The 23,798-nt window shown below is 38.1% G+C and overlaps 6 protein-coding genes across 13 annotated transcripts in view; 2 read left to right on the top strand and 4 right to left on the bottom strand.

Moving 5' to 3' along the window:
- Nucleotides 1-45: 45 nt before the first annotated feature.
- Gstcd (glutathione S-transferase, C-terminal domain containing) lies at nt 46-1,890 on the bottom strand. The gene has a single exon (XM_003701512.3). It carries the CDS (start codon nt 1,888-1,890, stop codon nt 172-174), a length of 1,719 nt encoding a protein of 572 aa, XP_003701560.1. The 3' UTR covers nt 46-171.
- A 71-nt stretch (nt 1,891-1,961) lies between these two features.
- JTBR (jumping translocation breakpoint protein JTBR) lies at nt 1,962-2,712 on the bottom strand. Its single transcript, XM_003701513.3, has 3 exons — nt 2,512-2,712; nt 2,206-2,439; nt 1,962-2,124 (listed from the first exon to the last, which is right to left on the bottom strand). Exons 1-3 carry the CDS (start codon nt 2,565-2,567, stop codon nt 1,962-1,964), a joined length of 453 nt encoding a protein of 150 aa, XP_003701561.1. The 5' UTR covers nt 2,568-2,712.
- A 149-nt stretch (nt 2,713-2,861) lies between these two features.
- LOC105661980 (general transcription factor II-I repeat domain-containing protein 2A-like) lies at nt 2,862-5,266 on the top strand. 5 transcript variants are annotated; one of them, XM_076537741.1, is made up of 3 exons: nt 2,862-3,060; nt 3,127-4,417; nt 4,484-5,266. In XM_076537741.1, the coding sequence occupies exons 1-3, from the start codon at nt 3,001-3,003 to the stop codon at nt 4,672-4,674; spliced, it is 1,542 nt and encodes a 513-aa protein (XP_076393856.1). In that variant the 5' UTR covers nt 2,862-3,000; the 3' UTR covers nt 4,675-5,266. The 5 variants fall into 5 exon arrangements, with proteins under 5 accessions (XP_076393856.1, XP_012136551.2, XP_012136550.2 ...); XM_012281161.2 differs by having other exon boundaries at nt 2,862-3,045; nt 3,139-5,266; XM_012281160.2 differs by having other exon boundaries at nt 2,862-3,045; nt 3,127-5,266.
- Nucleotides 5,267-8,413: 3,147 nt separating this feature from the next.
- LOC100880370 (OTU domain-containing protein 7B) lies at nt 8,414-12,912 on the bottom strand. 4 transcript variants are annotated; one of them, XM_012281164.2, is made up of 8 exons: nt 12,773-12,912; nt 10,958-11,198; nt 10,480-10,895; nt 10,033-10,404; nt 9,644-9,957; nt 9,401-9,559; nt 9,256-9,331; nt 8,414-9,194 (listed from the first exon to the last, which is right to left on the bottom strand). In XM_012281164.2, the coding sequence occupies exons 2-8, from the start codon at nt 11,178-11,180 to the stop codon at nt 9,093-9,095; spliced, it is 1,662 nt and encodes a 553-aa protein (XP_012136554.1). In that variant the 5' UTR covers nt 11,181-11,198; nt 12,773-12,912; the 3' UTR covers nt 8,414-9,092. The 4 variants fall into 4 exon arrangements, with proteins under 4 accessions (XP_012136554.1, XP_003701456.1, XP_012136555.1 ...); XM_003701408.3 differs by lacking the exon at nt 12,773-12,912 and adding an exon at nt 11,772-12,038; XM_012281165.2 differs by lacking the exon at nt 12,773-12,912 and adding an exon at nt 11,286-11,410.
- Nucleotides 12,592-15,248, top strand: GCS2beta (glucosidase 2 subunit beta). Its single transcript, XM_003701409.3, has 2 exons — nt 12,592-13,649; nt 13,725-15,248. Exons 1-2 carry the CDS (start codon nt 12,752-12,754, stop codon nt 14,375-14,377), a joined length of 1,551 nt encoding a protein of 516 aa, XP_003701457.1. The 5' UTR covers nt 12,592-12,751; the 3' UTR covers nt 14,378-15,248.
- Nucleotides 15,230-23,798, bottom strand: part of LOC100880594 (uncharacterized) — a 46,826-nt gene continuing 38,257 nt past the window's right edge. Inside the window, exons 11-14 of the mRNA XM_076537879.1 lie at nt 19,708-19,848; nt 18,984-19,044; nt 17,478-18,811; nt 15,230-17,405 (exon numbers count right to left, since the gene is read on the bottom strand). Coding sequence (XP_076393994.1) covers nt 16,986-17,405; nt 17,478-18,811; nt 18,984-19,044; nt 19,708-19,848 — 1,956 coding nt within the window. The 3' untranslated portion in view covers nt 15,230-16,985. The remainder of the gene's footprint in view (nt 17,406-17,477; nt 18,812-18,983; nt 19,045-19,707; nt 19,849-23,798) is intronic.

The following is a 23,798-nucleotide window of genomic DNA, read 5'->3' as shown; positions in this document are numbered from 1 at the left end:
ATAGTTTAAGACAGATGTACAGTTGAAGTAGAAACGCTTTGCCTATTAAGTGAGTGAACATAGCTTTATTCGAAGTTCGTTGATTCAATAGCAAGAATAGTTTTCAAGTTCATTCGTATTCGCGAATATATATATATATTATATATAAAAACAGTGAAAATACAAACGCGATCAACTTATATATTCTGAACACGCATTTTCTTTTCTAGGAATCCCTATTAATACATGATTTTTAGGCGTGCACGTGTTCGGTATGAATTTAGAAAGATATACTTTGTAGCCAAATTGTTCAGCTTGCAACTTTCTGTCGGTATCGATAATCGCCATACATTCGTAACCTTGCTTCGTCTTAACATTCTGTTCGTCATGAGTTTGATCTGCAGCATGACTAAGAACTATGTATTTATCTTGCTCCATTTGTTTCTTGAAAACATTGCTCCTTGGATAAGTTAAATGGTGACAGTCGTGCAACGATCCATAACAACAAGGGCAACAGACGAAAATAGAATTTAATCTGATGCATTGTTGTATAACTAAATCAGTTGCTACTCCGCACGCGTGTAACGATACACCAATGTCGAAGTGCCCTTTAAAATAATCTAAGTTGCACTGGTAAAATCTAACGTTCGTTAATCCGAGTTTTTTTACTCTTTCTTTGGCTCTGTTCAGTGATTCTTCTTTATTTTCTAACAGTATAACGGTGCAATATGGTAATAGATATGCAATCAGGATACCCAAATGACCACTACCGGAACAAAAATCTACGATGACGTCTCCCGCTTTTGCCAATTTTATTACAGGCTTACACATGTTTTCTAATTGTTCGTGTTTCTTTTTCAAACGTGTTGATGGTAAAGAGCCGCCTTCCGGCGTAGCGTCATACGGTATCGACGACCAGTCCAGATTTAATTCTGCACCGAATGGTTGTAGGTCAAGATTGGTTTGTATGTTCAACGTTTTGAACAATTGTAACGAATCTTCAACATCTTCTTGTCTCGTGTAAATGCGATTTCTTGGTTTGTATCTCTTTGAATCACTTTTATACAAACTCTGATTCGCCACTTGAGGAAGCGTATAATGGAATTCCGTTATGTCTTGATTCTTCAACAGCGGCAAGAATTCGAGACAGTCGAGTATCGTTTGATCCTCGATCATTTTTTTGTACCATTTGGCTGTAAGTGGAAGCAACTTCATTGTTGTTTCACTCGAAAATACAGTTAATAAAATATGTATACAAACGAATATAATTATATCTGCTAGTGTTATATACGAGCCCTCGGCGTACGTATGTTCTAATAAACGTAATCCTTCTGGTGAAATCAAACTGTCGTCGGAAAATTTCTTGGACATGGTATATTTATACAAATTATGTAGTCTAACGGGTTGCGACATGTGACATTCAAATCTTGCCATGCTGGTAGGCAATTCATTCTTTATTTCGTCGTTTGCGTGTACAAATTTTGTCGTTAGAATCAAATCTACCTCGCAAAATTTCGTCCATACACTCGTTTCCGAACAAGCTGTTAAACACGAATCTTTGAATCCCAATAATTTCTTACAGTAATGCTCCGGGTATTTTACCGTAACTTCTTTAACGATTTGCCGTAAAATTGCGCAGAGCCCTGCAACACAGCTAGTTTTATTTACAATAATAATTGGTAATTCGCAAGAACTTGCATGATATGGGATTCTATTTGTATCCATAACTTCGTATACAAAATTGGAAATATTTATCATATATGCTCGTTCAAGAGGCTTCTTTTTGTTCAGTATAAGTTTAATATTGATTTTAGATTCGCAATACTTTACAGTGAACAATGTTATTATTGTTTCTATCGGTGCTAAACACAACTCTTCCAAAGAATATACTTCCAAATAAGCTTCATCCATTTCTTTCAGCTGCCTAAGAAATCGTACAAGTTTCAATGGAAGGAGTAAAAACACTAATTCATCTAGGCAAACTATACACCAGCCTTTAATTGCCTAGCTACTTTTCTTATTATTCTTTGTCTTAAAATGTTTTCTCTCCAATAGACACTGATGCAGGACATAAATGCCAGAAGAAACATAAGTATTTCAAACTTCCAAAATGCCCTTTCTTCTAGCCAAGCTACCCTATCACAACTGAAAAATATGTTATTCAAATCATACGTTCATCATTATTTATTATGAACATACTATAAACATGGAGATAAAGTTAATTACCTTCTTGTTATAGTTTCACCACTTTTACATTTCAATACTTCTTTGTATCTTGCATGGACACATATATCAATGCTTTTACTAGCTATTTCAAATGCAGTACACGGATGGCATTCTGAAATTATTTCATATTCCTCTCCAGATATACATGTTGTATTATTTTCAAAATTTTCCAGATAAAGTTTATTAGGACTATCTGTCCAGTGACTTTCAACAATTAATACTAAGACTGTTAATCTGCAATGAGAAGGAATATATTATTACATTATCGTGTAAACTACATATATTAAAATATAGAACAAAACTAACCCTCCTAACAAAGTAATGCCAATTAACATTCGTTTTTTGGTACAAGACTCAATCATTTCGATGTACACTTTTTTCCTGTTAAGTTATGTGATCCATATGAAAAATGATTAAAAACTTTCTAACAATCTTTACAGAGTTATAAAGCACCTAACAAAACATTTACACTGACGTTACTAATGCACAACTGGATACAACCTATCTTGCGCACACAGATAACACGTGTTTAATAAGGAATCAACTCCATCTACCATGAACAACCACGACTTATTTAATAACTTTTAACTATAGTGACATACACAAAGTATGTATTTGTACATTCAGCTGCAAATCTGGTTTTCATTGGTCGTCTCTGTATGAACTCCATAGTCATAGGAGATAGATTGTTTTCTTATGAATTACGGATGTGTTCCAACCTGTTTATCTGTTGGCAAAAAATTGACTTAAAAAATTGCAGTACTCATTTTAATTTTGTCTGTAAAGACTATTTAAATGACACAGATAAAAGAAAAATTAATAAAAGAAGAAGTAGATGAGGTAAACCATTTTGATGTTAGTATCGTGAAAAATGTGAAATATCTCTTTCTGAAACAGTGTACTAAATGTTTACGTATATAGTTATTTTTACAGGACAATTTGTGTAGCGATTTTGCAGCGCGATTAAGTTTTGAAATTGCATTGGAAATTGCAAAAACGACATGCAATTGTGCAGACGGAGAATTCATCAAAAGGTGCCTAATAATTACAGCTGGACAGATATGTCCATCACGAATCGAAGTTCTCGATACGATAAATTTATCTAAACTGACAATAATGCGTTGCATTGATTTAATGGTAGACAATGTTATGAACCAGATGCGTGACATATGTGCCACATTTGTAACATACTCATTAGCAATTAATCAGAATATATGTTTATCAGGTACTCTGTACATGGCAATTTTTATTCGTGGAGTAAATAGTAATTTACATGTTACAGAGGAGCTATTAGATTTAGTGTCATTAGGTGATAATATGTCTGCAGAGAACATTTTTTCTCATGTGAAGGCAACAATAGAAAGTAACAATTTAGAATGGGAGAAACTTGTGTCTATAACAACTAATGGATCCTCTATGATAATCGATGATAAAATTGGCCTTACGAGTCTTTTGAACTCGCAATTAAATACATTAGGTAGTTCTAATAAGATAATTGCTGTGCATAGTCTAATGATCACGCAAAACTTATGTGCAAAAAGTAGTGTAATATTAAATGTTATGTCCACCATTGTGAGCATTGTGTATTATATTAGAAACCATGAAATAAAATTACAAGAATTTCATACACTTGTGGAAGAACTTGATTCGGATTATGAATCTAGTAAAGTAACAGAGCTGCCTAATTATATCGAAACAGAATGGTTAAATCGTGGAACTATATTGGAAAAGTTTTATAATATTCATGAAATAATAAGAGATTTTATGGAACTAACAGGGCATCCTGTACCAGAATTAAAAGACACCCAATGGCTAATCGACTTAGCATTTTTAACAGATTTAGTACAACATATGAATAGGCTAAATCTATTATTGCAAGAAGAAGGAAAGATTATAGTGGAATTATACGATACTGTTCGTGCATTTCAAATGAAAATACAACTATGGATAAGGCAGTTACAAATGGGAAATGCTTATCACTTTCCAAAACTGAAATTAGCAGCGGTAAATGAGGATTGCATTAAAAAATATTGTTCAATTTTACAAATACTTCTAGAGGAGTTTGAAACCAGATTTAGAGATATACAAAATTTAGATACAGATTTTAACATATTTGCAATGCCTTTTTCAGTCAACGTGAATACTGTCCCAGCAGAAGTACTATTAGAATTAATTGATTTACGATGCGACCGAAGGTTAAAAGCTAACGCAGGTACTTTGATAGATTTTTACGAAGCTTTTTCGTATATACGATTTCCACATTTACATAATCTTGTAGCTAGAACATTATCCATGTTTGGATCGACGTATATTTGTGAACGATTAATTTCAAATATGGATATGATGAAATCAACTCACAAAACAGGACAACTTGGTTATGATCACATTTTTAAGTGCTCATTAATACTAAATTCGTGTCAATCTGTTGTTCCAAATATTACCCAATTACTGAAGGAAAGAAATTTATAGTAGATTACTAATGTTTCTACGCAAAAATAATTTAGTCCATTATGTTTACCCTATTTTGCAAGCATTTATTAGTTTTAATATTTATTTATTATTTATTTCTCGTATTAATATAGTATTTATATCTTATCTTTAATCATACGTTTTACATTCGGTTATATTTGTTAGTTCCTAAATTTGTACATATATTGTAAGACTGTCACATTCAAGTCATAACAAGTATGCAGAAATATGTACAAAATAGAATTTGTTAACATATTGTAAATAGTGTACTGTACATAATCGTTTATTATATATTATACAAGAGTACGCGTCCCATTTATTATAATATTTGTAAATCATATAACGCAGGAACATGTCGCCATCATTGTGGGTGCACCGACTACTTTTTCTTTGATTACTTTCTTTGTAAAAATTTACTGCGCATGTCTATATTTTACGGTTTAGGACTGCGCAGGAGGGCAAGGCTAACCGATTAATTCCCGGTGCATAGCGCGGGCGTTCCGCAAGTTAGTAATTAAATGATTAAACAATAAGTTTAATTAAGTTATGCACTGTATGAAAAGTGGCGAAAATAAAGAAAAATTTACAACAATCATTGTGTATTTATTGTTACCTAACAAACCCAAACGAATAAAAATTTACGAATTTGAAAAAGAAAATTTGTATCACGAGAACACGAGAGTTCCTGGAATTTGACGTCACAAAAATTCCAAGAAGTGGCACGGATACCTCCTCACAACTTATGTTCTCCTGATACAAATTCTCAAAATCAGTCCCTGGAATTTTAAAAATCCCGCCCCGGGAATTCCTGGAATTTGACGTCACAAAAATTCCAAGAAGTGGCACGGATACCTCCTCACAGCTTATGTTCTCCTGATACAAATTTTCAAAATCGGTCCCTGGAATTTTAAAAATTCCGCCTCGGGAATTCTTGGAAATGACGTCATGAAAATTCCAAGAAGTGGCACGAAGGATACCTCCTCACAGCTTATGTTCTCCTGATACAAATTCTCAAAATCGGTCCCTGGAATTTTAAAAATCCCGCCCCGGGAATTCCTGGAATTTGACGTCACAAAAATTCCAAGAAGTGGCACGGATACCTCCTCACAGCTTATGTTCTCCTGATACAAATTTTCAAAATCGGTCCCTGGAATTTTAAAAATTCCGCCTCGGGAATTCTTGGAAATGACGTCATGAAAATTCCAAGAAGTGGCACGAAGGATACCTCCTCACAGCTTATGTTCTCCTGATACAAATTCTCAAAATCGGTCCCTGGAATTTTAAAAATCCCGCCCCGGGAATTCCTGGAATTTGACGTCACAAAAATTCCAAGAAGTGGCACGGATACCTCCTCACAGCTTATGTTCTCCTGATACAAATTTTCAAAATCGGTCCCTGGAATTTTAAAAATTCCGCCTCGGGAATTCTTGGAAATGACGTCATGAAAATTCCAAGAAGTGGCACGAAGGATACCTCCTCACAACTTATGTTCTCCTGATACAAATTCTCAAAATCGGTCCCTGGAATTTTAAAAATCCCGCCCCGGGAATTCTTGGAAATGACGTCATCAAAATTCCAAGAAGTGGCACGAAGGATACCTCCTCACAACTTATGTTCTCCTGATACAAATTCTCAAAATCGGTCCCTGGAATTTTAAAAATCCCGCCCCGGGAATTCTTGGAAATGACGTCATCAAAATTCCAAGAAGTGGCACGAAGGATACCTCCTCACAATTTATGTTCTCCTGATACAAATTCTCAAAATCGGTCCCTGGAATTTTAAAAATCCCGCCCCGGGAATTCCTGGAATTTGACGTCACAAAAATTCCAAGAAGTGGCACGGATACCTCCTCACAACTTATGTTCTCCTGATACAAATTCTCAAAATCGGTCCCTGGAATTTTAAAAATCCCGCCCCGGGAATTCCTGGAATTTGACGTCACAAAAATTCCAAGAAGTGGCACGGATACCTCCTCACAGCTTATGTTCTCCTGATACAAATTTTCAAAATCGGTCCCTGGAATTTTAAAAATTCCGCCTCGGGAATTCTTGGAAATGACGTCATGAAAATTCCAAGAAGTGGCACGAAGGATACCTCCTCACAACTTATGTTCTCCTGATACAAATTCTCAAAATCGGTCCCTGGAATTTTAAAAATCCCGCCCCGGGAATTCTTGGAAATGACGTCATCAAAATTCCAAGAAGTGGCACGAAGGATACCTCCTCACAACTTATGTTCTCCTGATACAAATTCTCAAAATCGGTCCCTGGAATTTTAAAAATCCCGCCCCGGGAATTCTTGGAAATGACGTCATCAAAATTCCAAGAAGTGGCACGAAGGATACCTCCTCACAATTTATGTTCTCCTGATACAAATTCTCAAAATCGGTCCCTGGAATTTTAAAAATCCCGCCCCGGGAATTCCTGGAATTTGACGTCACAAAAATTCCAAGAAGTGGCACGGATACCTCCTCACAGCTTATGTTCTCCTGATACAAATTTTCAAAATCGGTCCCTGGAATTTTAAAAATTCCGCCTCGGGAATTCTTGGAAATGACGTCATGAAAATTCCAAGAAGTGGCACGAAGGATACCTCCTCACAACTTATGTTCTCCTGATACAAATTCTCAAAATCGGTCCCTGGAATTTTAAAAATTTCGCCTCGGGAATTCTTGGAAATGACGTCATCAAAATTCCAAGAAGTGGCACGAAGGATACCTCCTCACAACTTATGTTCTCCTGATACAAATTTTCAAAATCGGTCCCTGAAATTTTAAAAATTCCGCCCCGGGAATTCTTGGAATTTGACGTCATGAAAATTCCAAGAAGTGGCACGAAGAATACCTCCTCATACGTTATGTTCTCCTGATACAAATTCTCAAAAATGACGCCTGGGAATTTTTAGAATTTGACGTTATGAAAATTCCAGGAAGTGATACGAAGGATTCCTCCTCATAATGCATGTTCTTCTGGTATAAATTCTCAATATTTTGTTTTTTATTTTTTATTTTTTAAAATTTGGGACAATTTCTGAGGATCGGAATGACGGGATTTATAAATAAGTAAATATGCAAATATTTGTTTTTATTCATATTTATTTTCAAACACTTTTGTACATCAAATGACTTAATATATTAATAGATAGATACATTATTAACACTTAATTCTAGAGCGGAATTATCTTAATAATATGTACATAATAGTGTACGCTGTAGTACAGGATGTTGTAGAAAGTGTTGGGCTGTATTTAATGTCGTTCACATTAGGCTATTTTAACAGGTATTGGCCTAATCGGAATGCCCCCTTATGTAGGTTCGACGCAGCGCCATCTAACAGTGATACGGGAAACTTCAATTAAATGTCTTTCACATTAGACTATTTTGACAGTCACTTGCCTAATTTGAACGCTCCCTTATGCAGGTTCACCGCAGCGCCATCTAGCAATGATAAGCGGAACTATCACTGCTAATAGAAACTTCGCTGATGGTATATTACCGTTGAACTGTAATCAATCAATTACCGACAGAACCCGGTCGGTACTTTGCACGTGTTCATCATAGTTGAGCAGTTTGTTGTTAGATGGCGCTGTTAACAATTTTTGTGGCGGCTTTTTTGAAAGATTGTTTAACATATTTTGTAGTTTTTTTTATGTATCTTTTTAGTTTAACAATGATTCATTTACTAAAAGTTATTGACCCATCGTGTTCATTAAATATAAAAGGTAATCGTAAACGCAGAAGTATAAAAATATGTTTTATTCCTCACACAACTTTACATGAACAGTTGCCAACAGGCAAGGTTAAATATAATGAACGATTTGATATCACTTTACCATATCAAATTCACGCTTTTGTAAGAAATCTCACTTAAGATGTAAGCGAGCAAAGCGCGATTCATTCGTACAAAGCATTGTATTAAAAGCGGTAGAGGTAGTTGCAAGAATAAATGGGTTTTCCACCGCAGCACTGAAAACCGAGTATTATCATCATATTTATATTTCACTTTTTTTATCGTGTGCGACAGAAGGCACGTGCAAAAAAGTTATGGATTGATTGTATCTCGTGAAAATAGAAATTTATTATTAATTGAAAATATAAATTTCTTCTTTAAGACGATTCTAATTTATAAGCTACACGCAAAAGGCATTTTAATGTATAATATGCTAAAGAGAGAGTCGAACCCTGTACATTTGATATGCTTTTGAAAGATATGAATACCAATAAATAGTTAAAAGAAAAATGATGAAATGCAGTGATTCGTAATAAATTAATATAGCAGGAAGAAAATTAGCAAATTCATTATTTCTTTCAAGCGATATTTTAAACTGTGCCTAGTGATACTTCTAAATTCGATTATACTTGATTTAATTTGAACAATATCGAGGAGTTATTATTGTCATATGCTACCGAGATTAATTTCTCAGCGATAACGTCGATTTGCCCAACACTGTGAGCAGTAATAATCATTCTCTGCTGATCCAAAAAATTGACATTGTTCGCTACGACATTCTTTAACTACGGCCTAAAAAAAAAATCATAAATTATTAAAGTTTTAATATTATAATAAAGATTTTAATACGTACACCTAAGCTGTTGCTATTATTCCATAACGCTGGTCCCGGTCTATCGGATGATGTTTGGTCATTGTAAAAGGTGGATCTATAAAAAAATGATTCACAATCATTTTTCATTAATAATAGTTAGTAAAAATACAGGAATATAAAGTACCTAGAAAGATAAAGTGTGCGATCTTTATTTGGATTTGTGGGTAATAACTTGCTAACACTCGCATGGCTGTCTTGATCGCTGGCAGCATAAAATTTAGATTTGCCAGCACCATAATTCATTTCGCTACGTGTTTCATCAACTTTATGATCTTGCAGGTATCTATACGTTATAAAGATGATGATATAACGCACGATATAAATGAAGTAAAGCAAATATACTAATAAAAGAAAAAGAATATAACACCTTGCATGAGCACATTCCAGATAATTTTGAAGCATCTGATCTACATATTGGTGACGTCTACTTCTGATTCTTACGCACAATAAACCTTCGGTAGAAAGTCCTCCTGTCGTCGTCGGTGGGCTTTTTGGTCTTTTTGCCATAGACCATAGTCTTTTACTAACGGATCTTCCAATCGATCCAAATTGTTTTGCAACACCCAGTAACTGTTTTGCTGTTTTAGAAAGTGAACCGTCCGTATCGGATAATCTATCGATTTCTTCCGATATAAAATTTTGATATTCACAATCCAAATATACGCGCAATAAAATTTCCAACTAAACATAAATACGATACAATTGTCCTTTAATAAGCTAGTCCAATGTACATAAATATATTATAAAATCAATTACCGTATCTTGCTGGCAAGTTAACAAGTCCCGTGAACCTTCTTCCCAATCCCAGTCTGGACCAGGATCGACCGCAAATAAAACAGGCAATAACTGGCCTGTATCTGGATCAACAAGAGGTATACTAACACCTTCGTTACAACCCTCCCTGAAATCATTTGCCCCATCCACGGTAACAAGAGGGGAAAAGTGAGCTGAATGATATGCCAAAAGCAATGGAGTTCTATGACATCGAGATGAAGGTACTTCCAATGGTAAGTACACTCCACCAAATGGGATGGGTGCTAAAGCTACACCTTCTGCATCTTTTAACATTGTTTCTGCTATAACTATTATAGATCTTTTTAAAGCATGAGCCAATGCTAATACGTGTACCTGTAATATTTTATCATTAGAAACATTTAGTAAACTTAATTCTAAAATAAACACGTATAAGAATTTAATACACACTTCTTCAAGACTCTGATAAGATGTAGCAGTTTGATTTCTAAAAATAGGAGAAGCCATATCAACAATTGTTTGCCATTCTGTTAACCATTCTGCTTCTGTATAAGACAACCCTGCAGCTGCATTTAAGCCCATTTGTCGCCATTTCCACCTTCTAAACAAAGCATGTCTATACTCTCCTTTAGCCAGAGTATCATGCAATGCTTCCCTTAATGTGAGAAGTCTATCATGAAAGCCCCACATGCCAAGAGAAGCAGCATGTAAGAGACAATTGCCATCTCCGGATGTTGCCAAAGGCCACAGAACTCTATTGCTTCCATTTTTACCTCCACACCACCAGTTTAAACGACCAGCAGCTTCCAAAGAAGTTAAACATCCTCTTTCAATCAGATCTTTTTCCAGAAATTGACGAAATGAATCTGTGTACAATGCGTTATTTAATTAACAACCAACTAAAGAAACCATCGTATAGATAAAATACCTGGATATACGCTTAAATCAGGAAGCGAGAATGTGAATTCCGGGGTGTCCAAAGGACCTAAAGTGGCTAATTGGGAACGAGCATGAGAGACAATAGCTGCATTCTCTGTTGCTCGAGATATACCCCTAGCCAATTTCTTTGTAGCACCCCCTCCATTATCCAATCCATTGTTAGAGGTTGACTCTTTCTCTGAACCATCGTATGTGGATAGCTCCACGTTCATTACCCTGCCTTACCACACCTATAAAGTAATACTTTATCAGACTTTTATCATATAAAAGTAACAATGATGTATTGTACATATTATATGAGTTATCGCATAACTTACGAATAAGATGTATGTAAATATAGTGACCATACAACTTTATATAAGGATACATGTATATATGTACATATATATGAGAGGTCATAAAAATAGTACAAGGTTCTACAACTACAACAACATCAAAGATTTACTAAAAAATAACTGCTTAATAATCCTGTCCTTAAGACAATTAAATGCAATATAAAAAAAATAATGAATACAAAAAGAATAACGGACGCGGAATCATTGAGAAAATATTTCAATTATCAAGATTACGAAATTTCAACAATGAGAAAATACAAAGCAGGTGTATGATTACATATATATAATGTTTGTGTATATATGTGATTGGGTTGGGTACGATGATTTAAAATGTACAAAGCTTGCCTTGTTTATTAAATTAGTGCAATTGCGTGTAACTACGGGTTATTGTTAAATGGTATTTTAATTAGTATGCAATGTATAAGTTGTATATATATTTTTTTATACTTAGTACTACAATTTTCGTACCGAAATTTACTTTGGGATGGCTGTCCACAGCGTATGAAAACTAAGAATCTGTCTGTACGAACGGTAATATAAACACAACATAACCTAAAGCGCGTAGCCTCGAAACTGTCGGATAGAGTGGCAGAAAACGAATTATTATTATTATGCGCAACAGTCACTGTGAAACTTTAAACCGGTCACATGTCAAATCGACGAGGAGTATAGGTATTGCTGTTTATTTACGCAGTAGTATTCTTGTTCATTGGCGAACAGGTCGATGTGATCGCAGTAGCGCGATAACTTTTGAAATTCAAGAAAACTCTCTGTGCTACAGCTTATCTCATAATACCTTACTGTTACTTCGAAATGCATTTAACCTTGAAAGTATGCATTGCGCATCGCATATATCACCCACGCAAAAATATGTTCGTTCACAGTATATATGAATAAAAAAAGTATTCGAAACACTTATTAATTTTTAACAAATTGCTCGCCTTTTCCTTGTACAATATATTTGTGATTGATATGTTACACGCTTTAATTTATTTGAATTGTTTGATTATTAAAGATAAGCACTGCTAGTTTCTTAATAACTTATATGTAATATGTTAACATGTATAATGAGTTAAGCTTTCCAATGAAATTTTATCGTATTTTCCACGTGCATCTTTCTAACAATAAACAAACAATGTTCGTCGAACGTTTACTGAAACAATCAAAAAAGACTAAACAACTGAATAAACCGCGTTAAGTTGATTTGCTAACTTGCGCACAAATATAGCGCCACAGGTTATCACTCCCGACATTGGTAGTCTGTCTACCTTGCTAGACGCGCACCATGTCGACGTAGTAGACGTGCACCAGTGTGCGTTTCATGCTGTGCATGTGCTTGTGTTCGTTTCGAACCTCAAAAATTAGCCGTTTTTGCCGGAAACTTTTGCTCATTAATCGCAAGTGAAAACATTCTCGCATAATAGACAAAAGAACTGAAAGGAATAACGATGAACAATCGCGAAACTTACCTGTTACTTTTTCTATCAGTCAACTTGTCGATTCTATTGGGCCACGTAGCCGGTTCTAAGGTGCTACAAATTCGTGGTATACCTATCGCGAAAAATTCACTTTACCCGCCGGATCGCGATTTTCAGTGTTTCGACGGAAGTCTGTTAATACCATTTTCGCACGTTAACGATAATTACTGCGATTGTGCCGATGGCAGTGACGAACCCGGTACGCCTGCCTGCGCTAACGGTTTATTTTATTGCGAGAATGCTGGTCATAAGCCTCGCTACATACCTTCCACTTGGGTAAACGATGGTATTTGCGATTGTTGCGATGCTAGCGATGAATATAACTCAGGTAAGCAATGCCCAAATAATTGTAATGAATTGGGCAGAGAAGCTAGATTGGAACAGCAAAAGGCAGAAGAATTAATCAGAGAGGGTAACAAAATAAGAATTGAGATGATTGCTAAGGGCAAACAATTGAAGACAGATTACGAAGCACGGTTAGTTAAATTGCGGGCAGATTATGGGGAAGCTGAGCTCACGAAGAAAGAGAAAGAGCTATTAAAAACACAGGCAGAAGAACGAGAAAGTGCTGCTTTAGAGAAGTACAAACCATCCGAATCAGAACAGCCTGCAGCAGAGGAAGGAGAGGAGGAAGAAGAGTTGCATGAATCGGATGCCGAGGACTATTTTAAGCTATTAGATTCTGATAATAGCGGTACTGTCACAATTGCGGAGCTGCAAACTAGAGTAACATTTGACAAAGACAGAGACGGAGTTATAACCGAAGAAGAAGCATTATATTTCTTGAATAATCAGAAAGAAATAAATCTTCAAGAATTCATGGATTCAGCTTGGACAAATATTAAACCTTTTGTAATGTTAGAACAGGGTTGGTATTGTTAATAAATTTAGTTTTTTGTTTTCAATTTAAATTACATATATCATAATCTATACTTTATTTCAGGTGTATTTAAAGCAGCTGACCATAAGGAAGAAGAAGCACAAGAATCCATGGAAGAAGGAATAGAGCAGGATAAAGAGGAGGATGATGGCAACGAGGCAGAAGATGCACAGGGTGAAGAAAAAGAAAAAACTGAAGAACATACTGTACAGTATGATGAGGAAACTCAAGCTCTTATCGACGAAGCAACAGTTGCTCGCGAAAATTTCCAGGCGATAGAAAAATCCGTGAACGAGTTGCTGACGGAAATTAGAGATCTTGAAGAGAAACTAGATCGTGATTACGGTACCGAACAAGTATTTGCGCCACTGCATGGAGAATGTTTCGAATATACGGACTTAGAATACGTTTATACGTTGTGTATGTTCGGAAAAGCGACGCAAAGATTAAAGTCCGGAGGTAGCGATATCAACTTAGGTAATTGGTACGATTGGATTGGACCAGAAGGCCATAAATATTCGAAGATGAAGTACGATCGTGGCCTTACCTGTTGGAATGGACCTGCGCGTTCGACTATAGTTAATCTAAGCTGTGGTAAAGAGAATAAACTGATATCGGTAACAGAACCTAACCGATGCGAGTATTCCATGGAATTTGTCACACCGGCACTATGCAACCCTAACATGGAACCTGCTGATACGCACGACGAATTGTAAATTTCGTTGCGTGTAAACCGGCACAAGTCAAACCACGATACACGCGACTTGTGTAATTTTTAAATCTAAAGTTTTAAATTTGCAAGGATAAATAACGACTGCGTTGGTCTTTAATATATCAAGCCTCTGACGAGCGTTTAATGTATTAGCGTAAATCAAACAAAATTTACATCGGCCATGATTTGCATTTTTTTTTTTTTTTTTTTTTTTTTAAAGATAAATGTAACTGATAAGTCTTCGTAAACAGCCTAATCAACACCTTTGCGCGACACCTGACGATAATTCCATGAAACATCGTCTTTGCGATTGGTTATTGATCCTTGCATTAGAAATTCCTTGTTGTTTCGCGTCGATACTAAACACTCGGATTCCGTGACTGATAACAACGACCACGAATTATCAGCCGAACTTGGTTTGCTTTGAACAGTAGAAAAGTTCGTCGGGAGACACTTAACATCCGCGATACGCGAATGGAACTCGTTGTTGCGCGGTCATTATCAATATTGTGTGACTATTGTACATTCCTCTTTTTTCTACGAAACAAATTTCTACGAAGCGACTTACAAGAACGACATAATAGAAAACACTTTCCATTCACGCTTCGTTAGGATACCTCGCCGGTCAGTATCTACGTAACTACAACTACTTTCACCGAACAAAATGAACTGGAAAAGAAATATCACAATTTAGAGGAGAACCATTTTCGAAATTTTCAACTGCCACGCGTAACGTAGATATCGTATTTAGCGTGTCGATTATTACTAAGTAAAGTATTTTGTAATTTTTTAAAGGTGCGCACATGTGTCGACGCATCAGAAATGCGGGTTCAATAAAGAAAGAGAAAAGAAATGATTCTGTTGTCAAACTGTAATTACGATGGCAGCTTTATTTACATTACAACGGGCGACTTTCGATAATTATATACGTATGTATATAGACAATATACATATACATACATACATCGCATGTGTGTGTGTGTGTGTGTGTATATATATTCAGATGTTTTCAATTATGCAAGTTTTTATACGTTTATAGTGATGGTTAATCTTCTATTTATCTCGTTAATCTATTTAATCTACACGTATCTTTTGGGCTCTGAGACGTTTACAGTCAACTAGAACACTAAAAGGAGAGCGTAGGGGTGAGGGGTGACAAAAAGTTTACCCCGCAATTTATCCAACGCGTTGTTTTACTCGTCCAGTCGATTCCTCGTTATTTCGTTAAGGCACTTAAAAAAAGACTGAAAAGAAGTATCCTATCTTTCACGTGATTCACGCGATAGAAACGATACGCTTTAATACAGACCTTTCCAAGAATGATCTCCAGAGCCGAACAACATACTTTACTCTATCTTTCTTATTAACGTTTACTATCGATAACGTGTCGCGTCAATATTGAAATCGAAAGAGGATCAGTGGCTCCTCTCGTGGAAAGATCTGCTTTAAGGTCTTTTTTCACCCCACGATGATCCTAGTTTCTCCCCTTAAACGTACATAACGAAAAATCACGATTCGTTTTGATCTCTTGAATGTGAAAGTATGTATCATTTCGAACATATATTTGTATTGAAAATCAAAAACAGGTATTTCGAGGTATCGTACAATATCCGAAGAAAACAAAAAACAAACGAAAAGTATTAACGTTTCTTCGAACTTTGAAAAGTAGATTGAACATTGAACGGATATACAGAATATCATTTACAGTCGCGCGTTTTAATAACATCGATATACATAGAAAATATTAAATTGGTAATGGAAAGGCAGCATTTTCCAATAGATTACCATAACGTTTGTAGATATGAATTATTTCACACGATGTTTTCGTTTATTAACGATACCCTGTGTTTAAACGCATTCTAACTGAACTTGTTCTTTTTGAGAACGCGACCCGTTCTTTTTTTCTCCTTTTTTCTTTATTCGTATGTTGTCGTTCACGATCGTGCCTAACTCTGTAACGGGGTTTTCTGTTTCTTCTCTTTTGTACTTGCACAACGGAACGAAACGCGACGTCTATTTGCGCCTCCTCTAAACTACTATACAACAAGTTTCACGAAACGCTGGGTGCCTAACACGAAAAGAATTTGCAAGCACGATAATATTGCGGTCGGTTTACGATATCGTGCACCAGCTAATACTGGGTTCAGATAGGACTGGTAATCCTAATGCAATACGTGATTCTTATTACGAATTAAAAACAATGATAGCAACGGAAGAATTTAAATAACACGGCGGTTAACGCATTGACTTTCATATAACTTCAATGGAAATTTTACGCTGAAGCGATGATCAGGCAATCAACGCGTTAATTTCTCTTTTCGAATTAAAGAAATTCTTTTATGAAAACATACAAAATTTAAAGAAATAATGTTACGTTATTGTCCCTCTTAATTCTCTTTCTTACATATATCCTTATCTTCTCCAGTCTATTCAGTCTACAAATAAAATTGACGTTTGTAAGAAAACAGGCATCGTGTCCTTTAACGGAAGCTCGAATCTTTTGAATAGCTTTGTTACAGCCTCTTATGTTCCACTTAAACGGATGTAAAAGCATATCGACAGACGAAAATCAATCAAATCAATCTTAATTCATTGTATACACGATATGCAGTTCATTTTCCAAGTTTCTCGAACATGATGAGCTTTTCCTTAAAGGTTTTCGTATCCGTGGACACTTCTGATATATTTCCGTTCAACATGTTTTGCAAGTCCTCGTCGTTTTTACTGACAAGGAGATTGTCGAACAACATCTTGTTATCTTCTTGTTTGGCGACTGGAGAGGTGGGCTGAGAAGTGGTGATTTGTTGCTTTTTCTTAGGATAAATCACAGAGCTTCGTTGATTATTGCCATTGTCGGCCATTCTGGTAACTATAGTGATTGCTAACAGCTGATGGATATCGATGTTTTCCTTCGATTCCGACGACTGACGCCAATAGAACTTATCCGGCGAGATTAAGGACTTTGAGTCCTCTGTACCGTCGGCAACTGGCGAGATTTCATCCGTCGTTACGTTCTTGTTGGTCCAACAGTCCTGAAAAGAGAAACGATCTTGTTTACTAACTATAGCTAGGCGAATAGAAAATATAAGGATTAGATAACTCACGTTTTTCTCGCGCTTATTATCCACCATAGCATCGACGAGATCCTCTTGTTTTTTGTTCTGATCCAAATCTCTCTCTAAACTGTCCAGAGTCTCCGTGCTCTCGGAGGATTTATTTCTCCTCTCAGAGTCTAAGGTATCCGTGCTACCAAGTTCCGAGCTTTCCGAAGATTTCTGAAGCCTGGATGGCTTTCTGACGGGTATCGGTCTCTTCTCCTCTTCTTGATCATCCGTCGGAACGATATCTACGAAACTAGAGCTGGCTATTCTCTTCGGTGTCCTCCTGATCCTCCTGTTCTCCAATCTGTCGTCCATTTCCAAATTATCCGAACTCTCGGACGACATCCTTTTCGAGGATCTTCTACAACATTTTCCAAAGCTATCTTCTCCGGCATTCTCTTCTTCGTCCTTGCTCTCGTTTATCTCGATCCTCTCAAAGCTCTCCGAAGACTTTGAGATGCTTTTCGACAACCTCCTTCCTCTGGCTAGATTGACGTCCGAAATGCTGCTTCTCTTCTGTAGCTCCTGCATAGTGTCCGAACCAGTCTGAGTTTGTTCCAACACCTCGAAGCTTTCCGAAGACTTTGATATGTTCTTGGAGGATCTACGAGCACGGAACTCGAAGCTACTCCTTCTACGTTCGATGGACTCGTCGCTGGTGAGTGCCTCGATGGCCTCCAGGCTGTCCGACGACTTGGACACGCGGTCGATCGACTTCGAAATCGGATTCAACGATCTTCTAACGACAGGTTTCGCTTCCTCGTACTCTGTTAGCTTGTCGAAACCTTCGCTCGATTTGGAGAACCAACAGGAGGCCACCTCTAAACTATCCGGAGATTTGGACAGTCTGTTGGAGGATCTTCTTCGAGGTAATTTGGATTCCAGTTCTTCAAAGATTTCCGAGTTCTTCGCTATTCGACTCGACGACTTCCTGACGACCGAACGGATTTCCGGCTGCTCTTCGTTTGTCTCCGCGTTCGTTCTCGTTGGACTAATGGCGTCCAAACTGTCAGGAGACAACGAGGCTGCGCTCGATGGTTTCCTCGGCAATTTGGTTTCTAGTTCTTCGAAAATGTCCGACGTACGAGATAACCTGCTCGATGATTTCCTCGTTACAGATACCGTTTTGGGTTCGGTTGGCGAAGACGTATTGCTGTTCGCGTTTATCGTCTGTTGGTCCAGACTGTCCAGCGAATCTTCCGCGATGGTAGTAATGGTGGACGTGGAGGTGTTGGTCGCTTGCGAACCGGTGCGTCTCGGAGGTCGTCGGTTTTTAGGTCGTACAGAAATTCGATGATGAGCCGCTGTATGGTTCAGACTCGCGCTTTCTAGTTGCGCTGTTAGACAAACAGAGTTTGGAATAGATTAGGAAACTATTGAAACGAGATCCATTATAAAGGATAAAATTATATAAGAGAAAACATATGACAGTACTTAAAAGACATTTCACAAATGTCTGTTCGCTAGATTCGATAATAATTGGATTGCGATTCTAAATCCGATACTTACGTAAGTCTTCTTTGGCCACAGGGATAACTCGATCGATCGCGTCCTTTGACGATCTTGAACTCTGGAACAGCAACGGAAACAAAGTTACTAATGTATAAAGGGAATTTCACCTGAGGTCAAGTTGTAATGATATCGCGTCAACGACTCGTTCGGTTCAAGGAAAAGGATCGATTAATTTAAAGCAGTGGTAGGTAACCTTGATACGAACTCGATGTATAGAGGTAAATTATACAAATTCGTCCCATTTTCTCTCATTGTCAGAAACAGAAATAACCGGTATCGATTATTCTCTAATTTTGAGTTGAAAATAAATTTGAAAATAAGGTAAAATGTTAAAGAAAAAAGGTGACGCGGAAGACTTCGAAAGGTCGCAGGTCCCTCACCCCTGGCCTAGACGAATTATTCGTTACATTGTTCCTGATCTTCCAGCTCGGTGCACCAACCGCGCCGACTATAACGGTATTAACCATCGTCGGGGCGAACAAATACGGCCAGTTAACCGTGATCGTTCGAAACCGGTTACAAGTGTCTCGTCGAAACACGTTTGCAAGTTGTGAAAAGGTTTCGTTTGCGTTACCCTTTTTCCTCCCGCGCAACCGGAACTCATTATTATTCGTAACAGCTGATCAGTCGCTTTTCGACTCACCGATACAACTAATCACTGAAATTATGTAATCGTAACTAGGTTATCGGCATCGCGAAGTTCGATCGCACGATCAATTACCTCACAGGTTTCCTCGATTCGTGGGCTCGCGTCTTTAATAATTGGCGGGATCCGTTGTCTCGTTTCCGGCTTCGAGCGTGGTCGATCCTCGATCCTGCACGAAGGTTTTCCGGATCCCGTCGACTCGTCCTCCGCTTTGTCCTACATTCGTCGACGAACATTGAATCGTATAGTACGTGTAAACAGTAAGTTGCAACAAGTGGGGCAATGGAAGTACTTTAGGAAATTTTGTATCTTTCGGAAAAATTGATTGTTTTGCCACTGGGGCACCAGATAAACACCACAATGAACAGTTGATCGCATATATTTTTTGTCCCTATCGTTTAAAAAATATATATGTATATGTATAAATAGCAGAGAGGTATCAAGTATCGAAAGGGTTAAAAATTCGTCTCAGAACGGAATATGGGGTTCGATCGATTACCTCGATCCTGTCTTCAGCTCGAACGAATTGCTCTGTTTTAGCTTGAAGGATCGTTCGTCTATTCTCCGGTTTCGATCTTGGCCGATTTTCAAGTTTGTACGTCGATCTTATCGATGCAACCCCCTTGGTCTCGATCTTGTCCTTGTATTCAGAGTCACATAACGTTTTATTAAATTAACGCTCATAACGTTTAGCTAATCCGTGCGTACTTTATAGCGAGTATTTAGAGACATTCCAAGAACAGCCTAGGCAAAGTTCGCATCCTAATTAGGCTCTCCTTAGTATGTACGTTTAAATGAAATGATTAATAGTTCGCCTTTAGGTACACCCACGGATTCGCAAACCTAATCGAACGAACCGTTCGCAACGAGAACGGAGACTGGTCGGCGAAAGTCGATTTAATTTCACCCTGATCGATTTACCTCGACCGCATGATCCTCGACTGTCGTAGCAACCTCTTTCTTAATCGCGACGATCTTTCTTTGTCCAGTTTCCGACTTCCCTCTGAACGAATCCTCCAGTTTGCACACGCGTTTGATCGGTCCTGGTATCTCGTATTCGACCGTCTTCTCCTTGCATCCGTATACCCCGATGCTAATCTTCGCCGTAGGTTGAAGACTAAGCACCGTAGGCTTGTCCTGTTTCGTTCGATCGATTAATCGTCTTCTTTCCACCGGGTTTAAATTCAGCTGTTCGATTATCGCCCGAATGTTCGACGAAATGCTGCCCTCTCGATGGGACACCACCATCATGCTGGTGATTCGTAACTCGATTCTCGAGTATCGGTCGATCTTTACGAGGCGCGACCAGGATCGAACGAGTTCCAGCTTCTAGGGGAAGTTGGAGGTACTCGCGGATGAAACGTCATAAGGATGGCGGTATCTGGAAGATACCGGTAGCGAAGACTCTAAAAGGTTTCACAGGGAAATTCGAGTTAAGCTTCCAATCGATGTTTTACGACGACGTTTTACTTCGCGGTACTTGTGTCGTCGAACGGTGTCGAAGTTTCTACATGCATTCTGAAATCGGTCATTTGATTTACGCAACGTAATCAAAAGAAGCGCGTATGTAGCGCGGTAGTCATCTTACAAACGAAAGATTCAATCTTGCAATGATATCGAAGAAACTTTTGTAGGCAAACTTTCGAAATTGATCGAGGTTTCTTGTTCCAGAGATTTCGACCATTAAAAATCGATGAACCGACCCGTCTATTAATCGGACACGCTCACGAAGCTGACACGAAGAACAATCGCGTACGCTTCCATTCGCGCGAATAAATCATGGCTAACCAACCTACCGTTTTCGCGGTTAATGTATCGTTTTTCTCAGAGTTTCACGCGTGCTTCTAGCTTGTCCTCCTTTCCTCGACCGCTAGGAGATCCTCGAGATTCTGATCGCTTCCCACGCGACCTTCTATCCTGTCCCTCTACCCCAGAACAAGATCCTCCACGACATTGCCCAGACCATTTTCGATCACGCGAACACGAAATAGATAAGCGAGCAGCTGGAAAAGTCACGCACGCAATTGTGCCGGTGTACGAGAAACGCGTTCTTTCGCGTAGCTTCGTGGAAATAATTGAGTAAGATCCGAATACCGTGCGGACTTTAGACGACCTGACTTAAAATTTCAAGTTTACGAGAAATCTGCTTGCACTTTGAACGTTCACTAGTCTTCGCGATAATTTTTGCGTAAGCTCTAGTGGCGATTGTTTGTTCGGTAAAAAATAGGCCAAAGCCCACGTCGGGCGCCCATGATATTTACTCGACAATCTCTTGTTCATCGAATCGTGCACGGGTAACGATTCTCAGACGTTCCCGTTGCGGCGAGCTTACTCGCGAGATAGCAAATTAAACGAGACCGGGAAATATATCGGTTAAATTTGAACCGGTATGGATTAAAACTAGTTTGGTCATGAAAAATTACTAATGCAATTTTAGCGAAAATGTCGTTGGGCATGGGTCAGAAGTCTGGTCCGGATCAACCTGTCCAATATCGGTTTATAAATATCGCGACAAGTGGACAAGCCGTAGGAATAAGCGTAGTTTTTCAACGGCAGAACATGTTTGTAAGGTTGCCGGTTCCTAACGACTTCATAACACACCTTCGATCGGTTTATTGCAAAATCACCGTACAGTGTTTCTGTAGTCGGTCACACCTATGCTACCACCTGCACGATCTGTCCGCTTGCATTCCAACCGGATGCACGTAGGTATACTGCCGGCGGAAATTGCGGAACCTAATAATTTTCCACGAGAGAAGAGAAAGTGACGTCGACACCGTGTCGAGGAAAACTCGAACTACTTGCGTAACAGTTGATAAAAGGCAGCCATCCGTAACGAGTTTCAACCGGAATCGTCTCAAGGGTTGAAAGCAATCGGCGAACAGCGAACAAGATTTGTTCGAGCGAAGAACATTATCGACGATCGGATGAAAATCCGTCGGTGAATCAGCCGATAAAACGAACGAGTCCGCGCGTTACCCTTTTCCGTAAACTCGATGAATCAACCGTCCGGTTTTGCCTCTAGCCATGGAACCCCTTTAAATGGGTCGATCGATAGCAGGCAAGCATCAGGATATCGATCAAACTTTAAACCTCGATGAGTTTTCTCGATTCAACACGCTATTTTTGTCGCGATTCTCAAAACTTTCGGAGCGCCGGCGCGATGGAAATCGTTGCTAATGTTTCTCGGGTAATTTCTCGCGTTTCCTGATCACAGATTACGTCGAAAAGATGGTTTACAACCAGGTTCAGTTCGAACGTTTAACGCGAAGGGGTAACGGCGAACAAGTTGCAGAGATTAGATCGGAAGATTCGTGGACGCATCGGTGCTCCACATCTGATCGAGATCGACGTTAACGTTGCATCGCGTTGCCGTCTTTCCTCGTGGCAGTTGGCCAGTCGGTTCGGCGTGTATCTTATTGTGCCATCATTCTCCAATTTGTTTTATTGCTCGGCCGAGTTCTTGCCGCGCACCGTTACTTTTGCTCACGCGAGGCGAGTTCGCGCGATAACCGACGCGCGTTTCGCTTTTTCTCGGAGTTCCTTCTTTCTCCGTACGACATTGTCATAAGGCAATATATCAGGTTTATTGTTAATTCGAAGAAAAAGAAAGGAAAGTTATCGTAGATGACCTACAATTTTTATTTCATTAACGTTTCGCAGGTACGATGAATACGAGCCGCCTCTGGAAGATTAAACGAGAGATGATTTTACAACTTCTTGTAAGGAGAACGCATGATTTAAAAGCATGTTACGTTTGATAAACAAGTTTGAAAAGAACGAGCACGAAACTCTTTCTCTAAAAATAAGCAAAAAGAATAAAGTTGAATCATATAGAAAGCGAAATTTATCACCGGCGTGTTCGAGTTTAATGAAACTCTGTTGCAGAATCATTGCAAAGATATCAGTTACAATTTTATTTTCGTTGATCTGTTTCACTTTCCATTTCTGGGACAACTATTTACTCTGCTTTCCTAATATATCGAACGACTGTCAATTTACAGTTAACGAGTAGAGTCGGAGAATTAATAAGTTGTTACGGAAATACATGATCCTGTTCAGATTTCGCTGCTAAATACACTGACCGGCACAGTAGAGCCAGTTATGGGTAGTAAAAAAATTCTAAACCAAATACAAAGAATTTAAAGTTAGTACGTAGTGGAACT

This window comes from Megachile rotundata, chromosome 12, assembly GCF_050947335.1.
Source record: "Megachile rotundata isolate GNS110a chromosome 12, iyMegRotu1, whole genome shotgun sequence".
In the NCBI taxonomy this organism is placed as follows: domain Eukaryota; kingdom Metazoa; phylum Arthropoda; class Insecta; order Hymenoptera; family Megachilidae; genus Megachile; species Megachile rotundata.
This window is presented reverse-complemented; position numbering and strand designations above follow the sequence as displayed.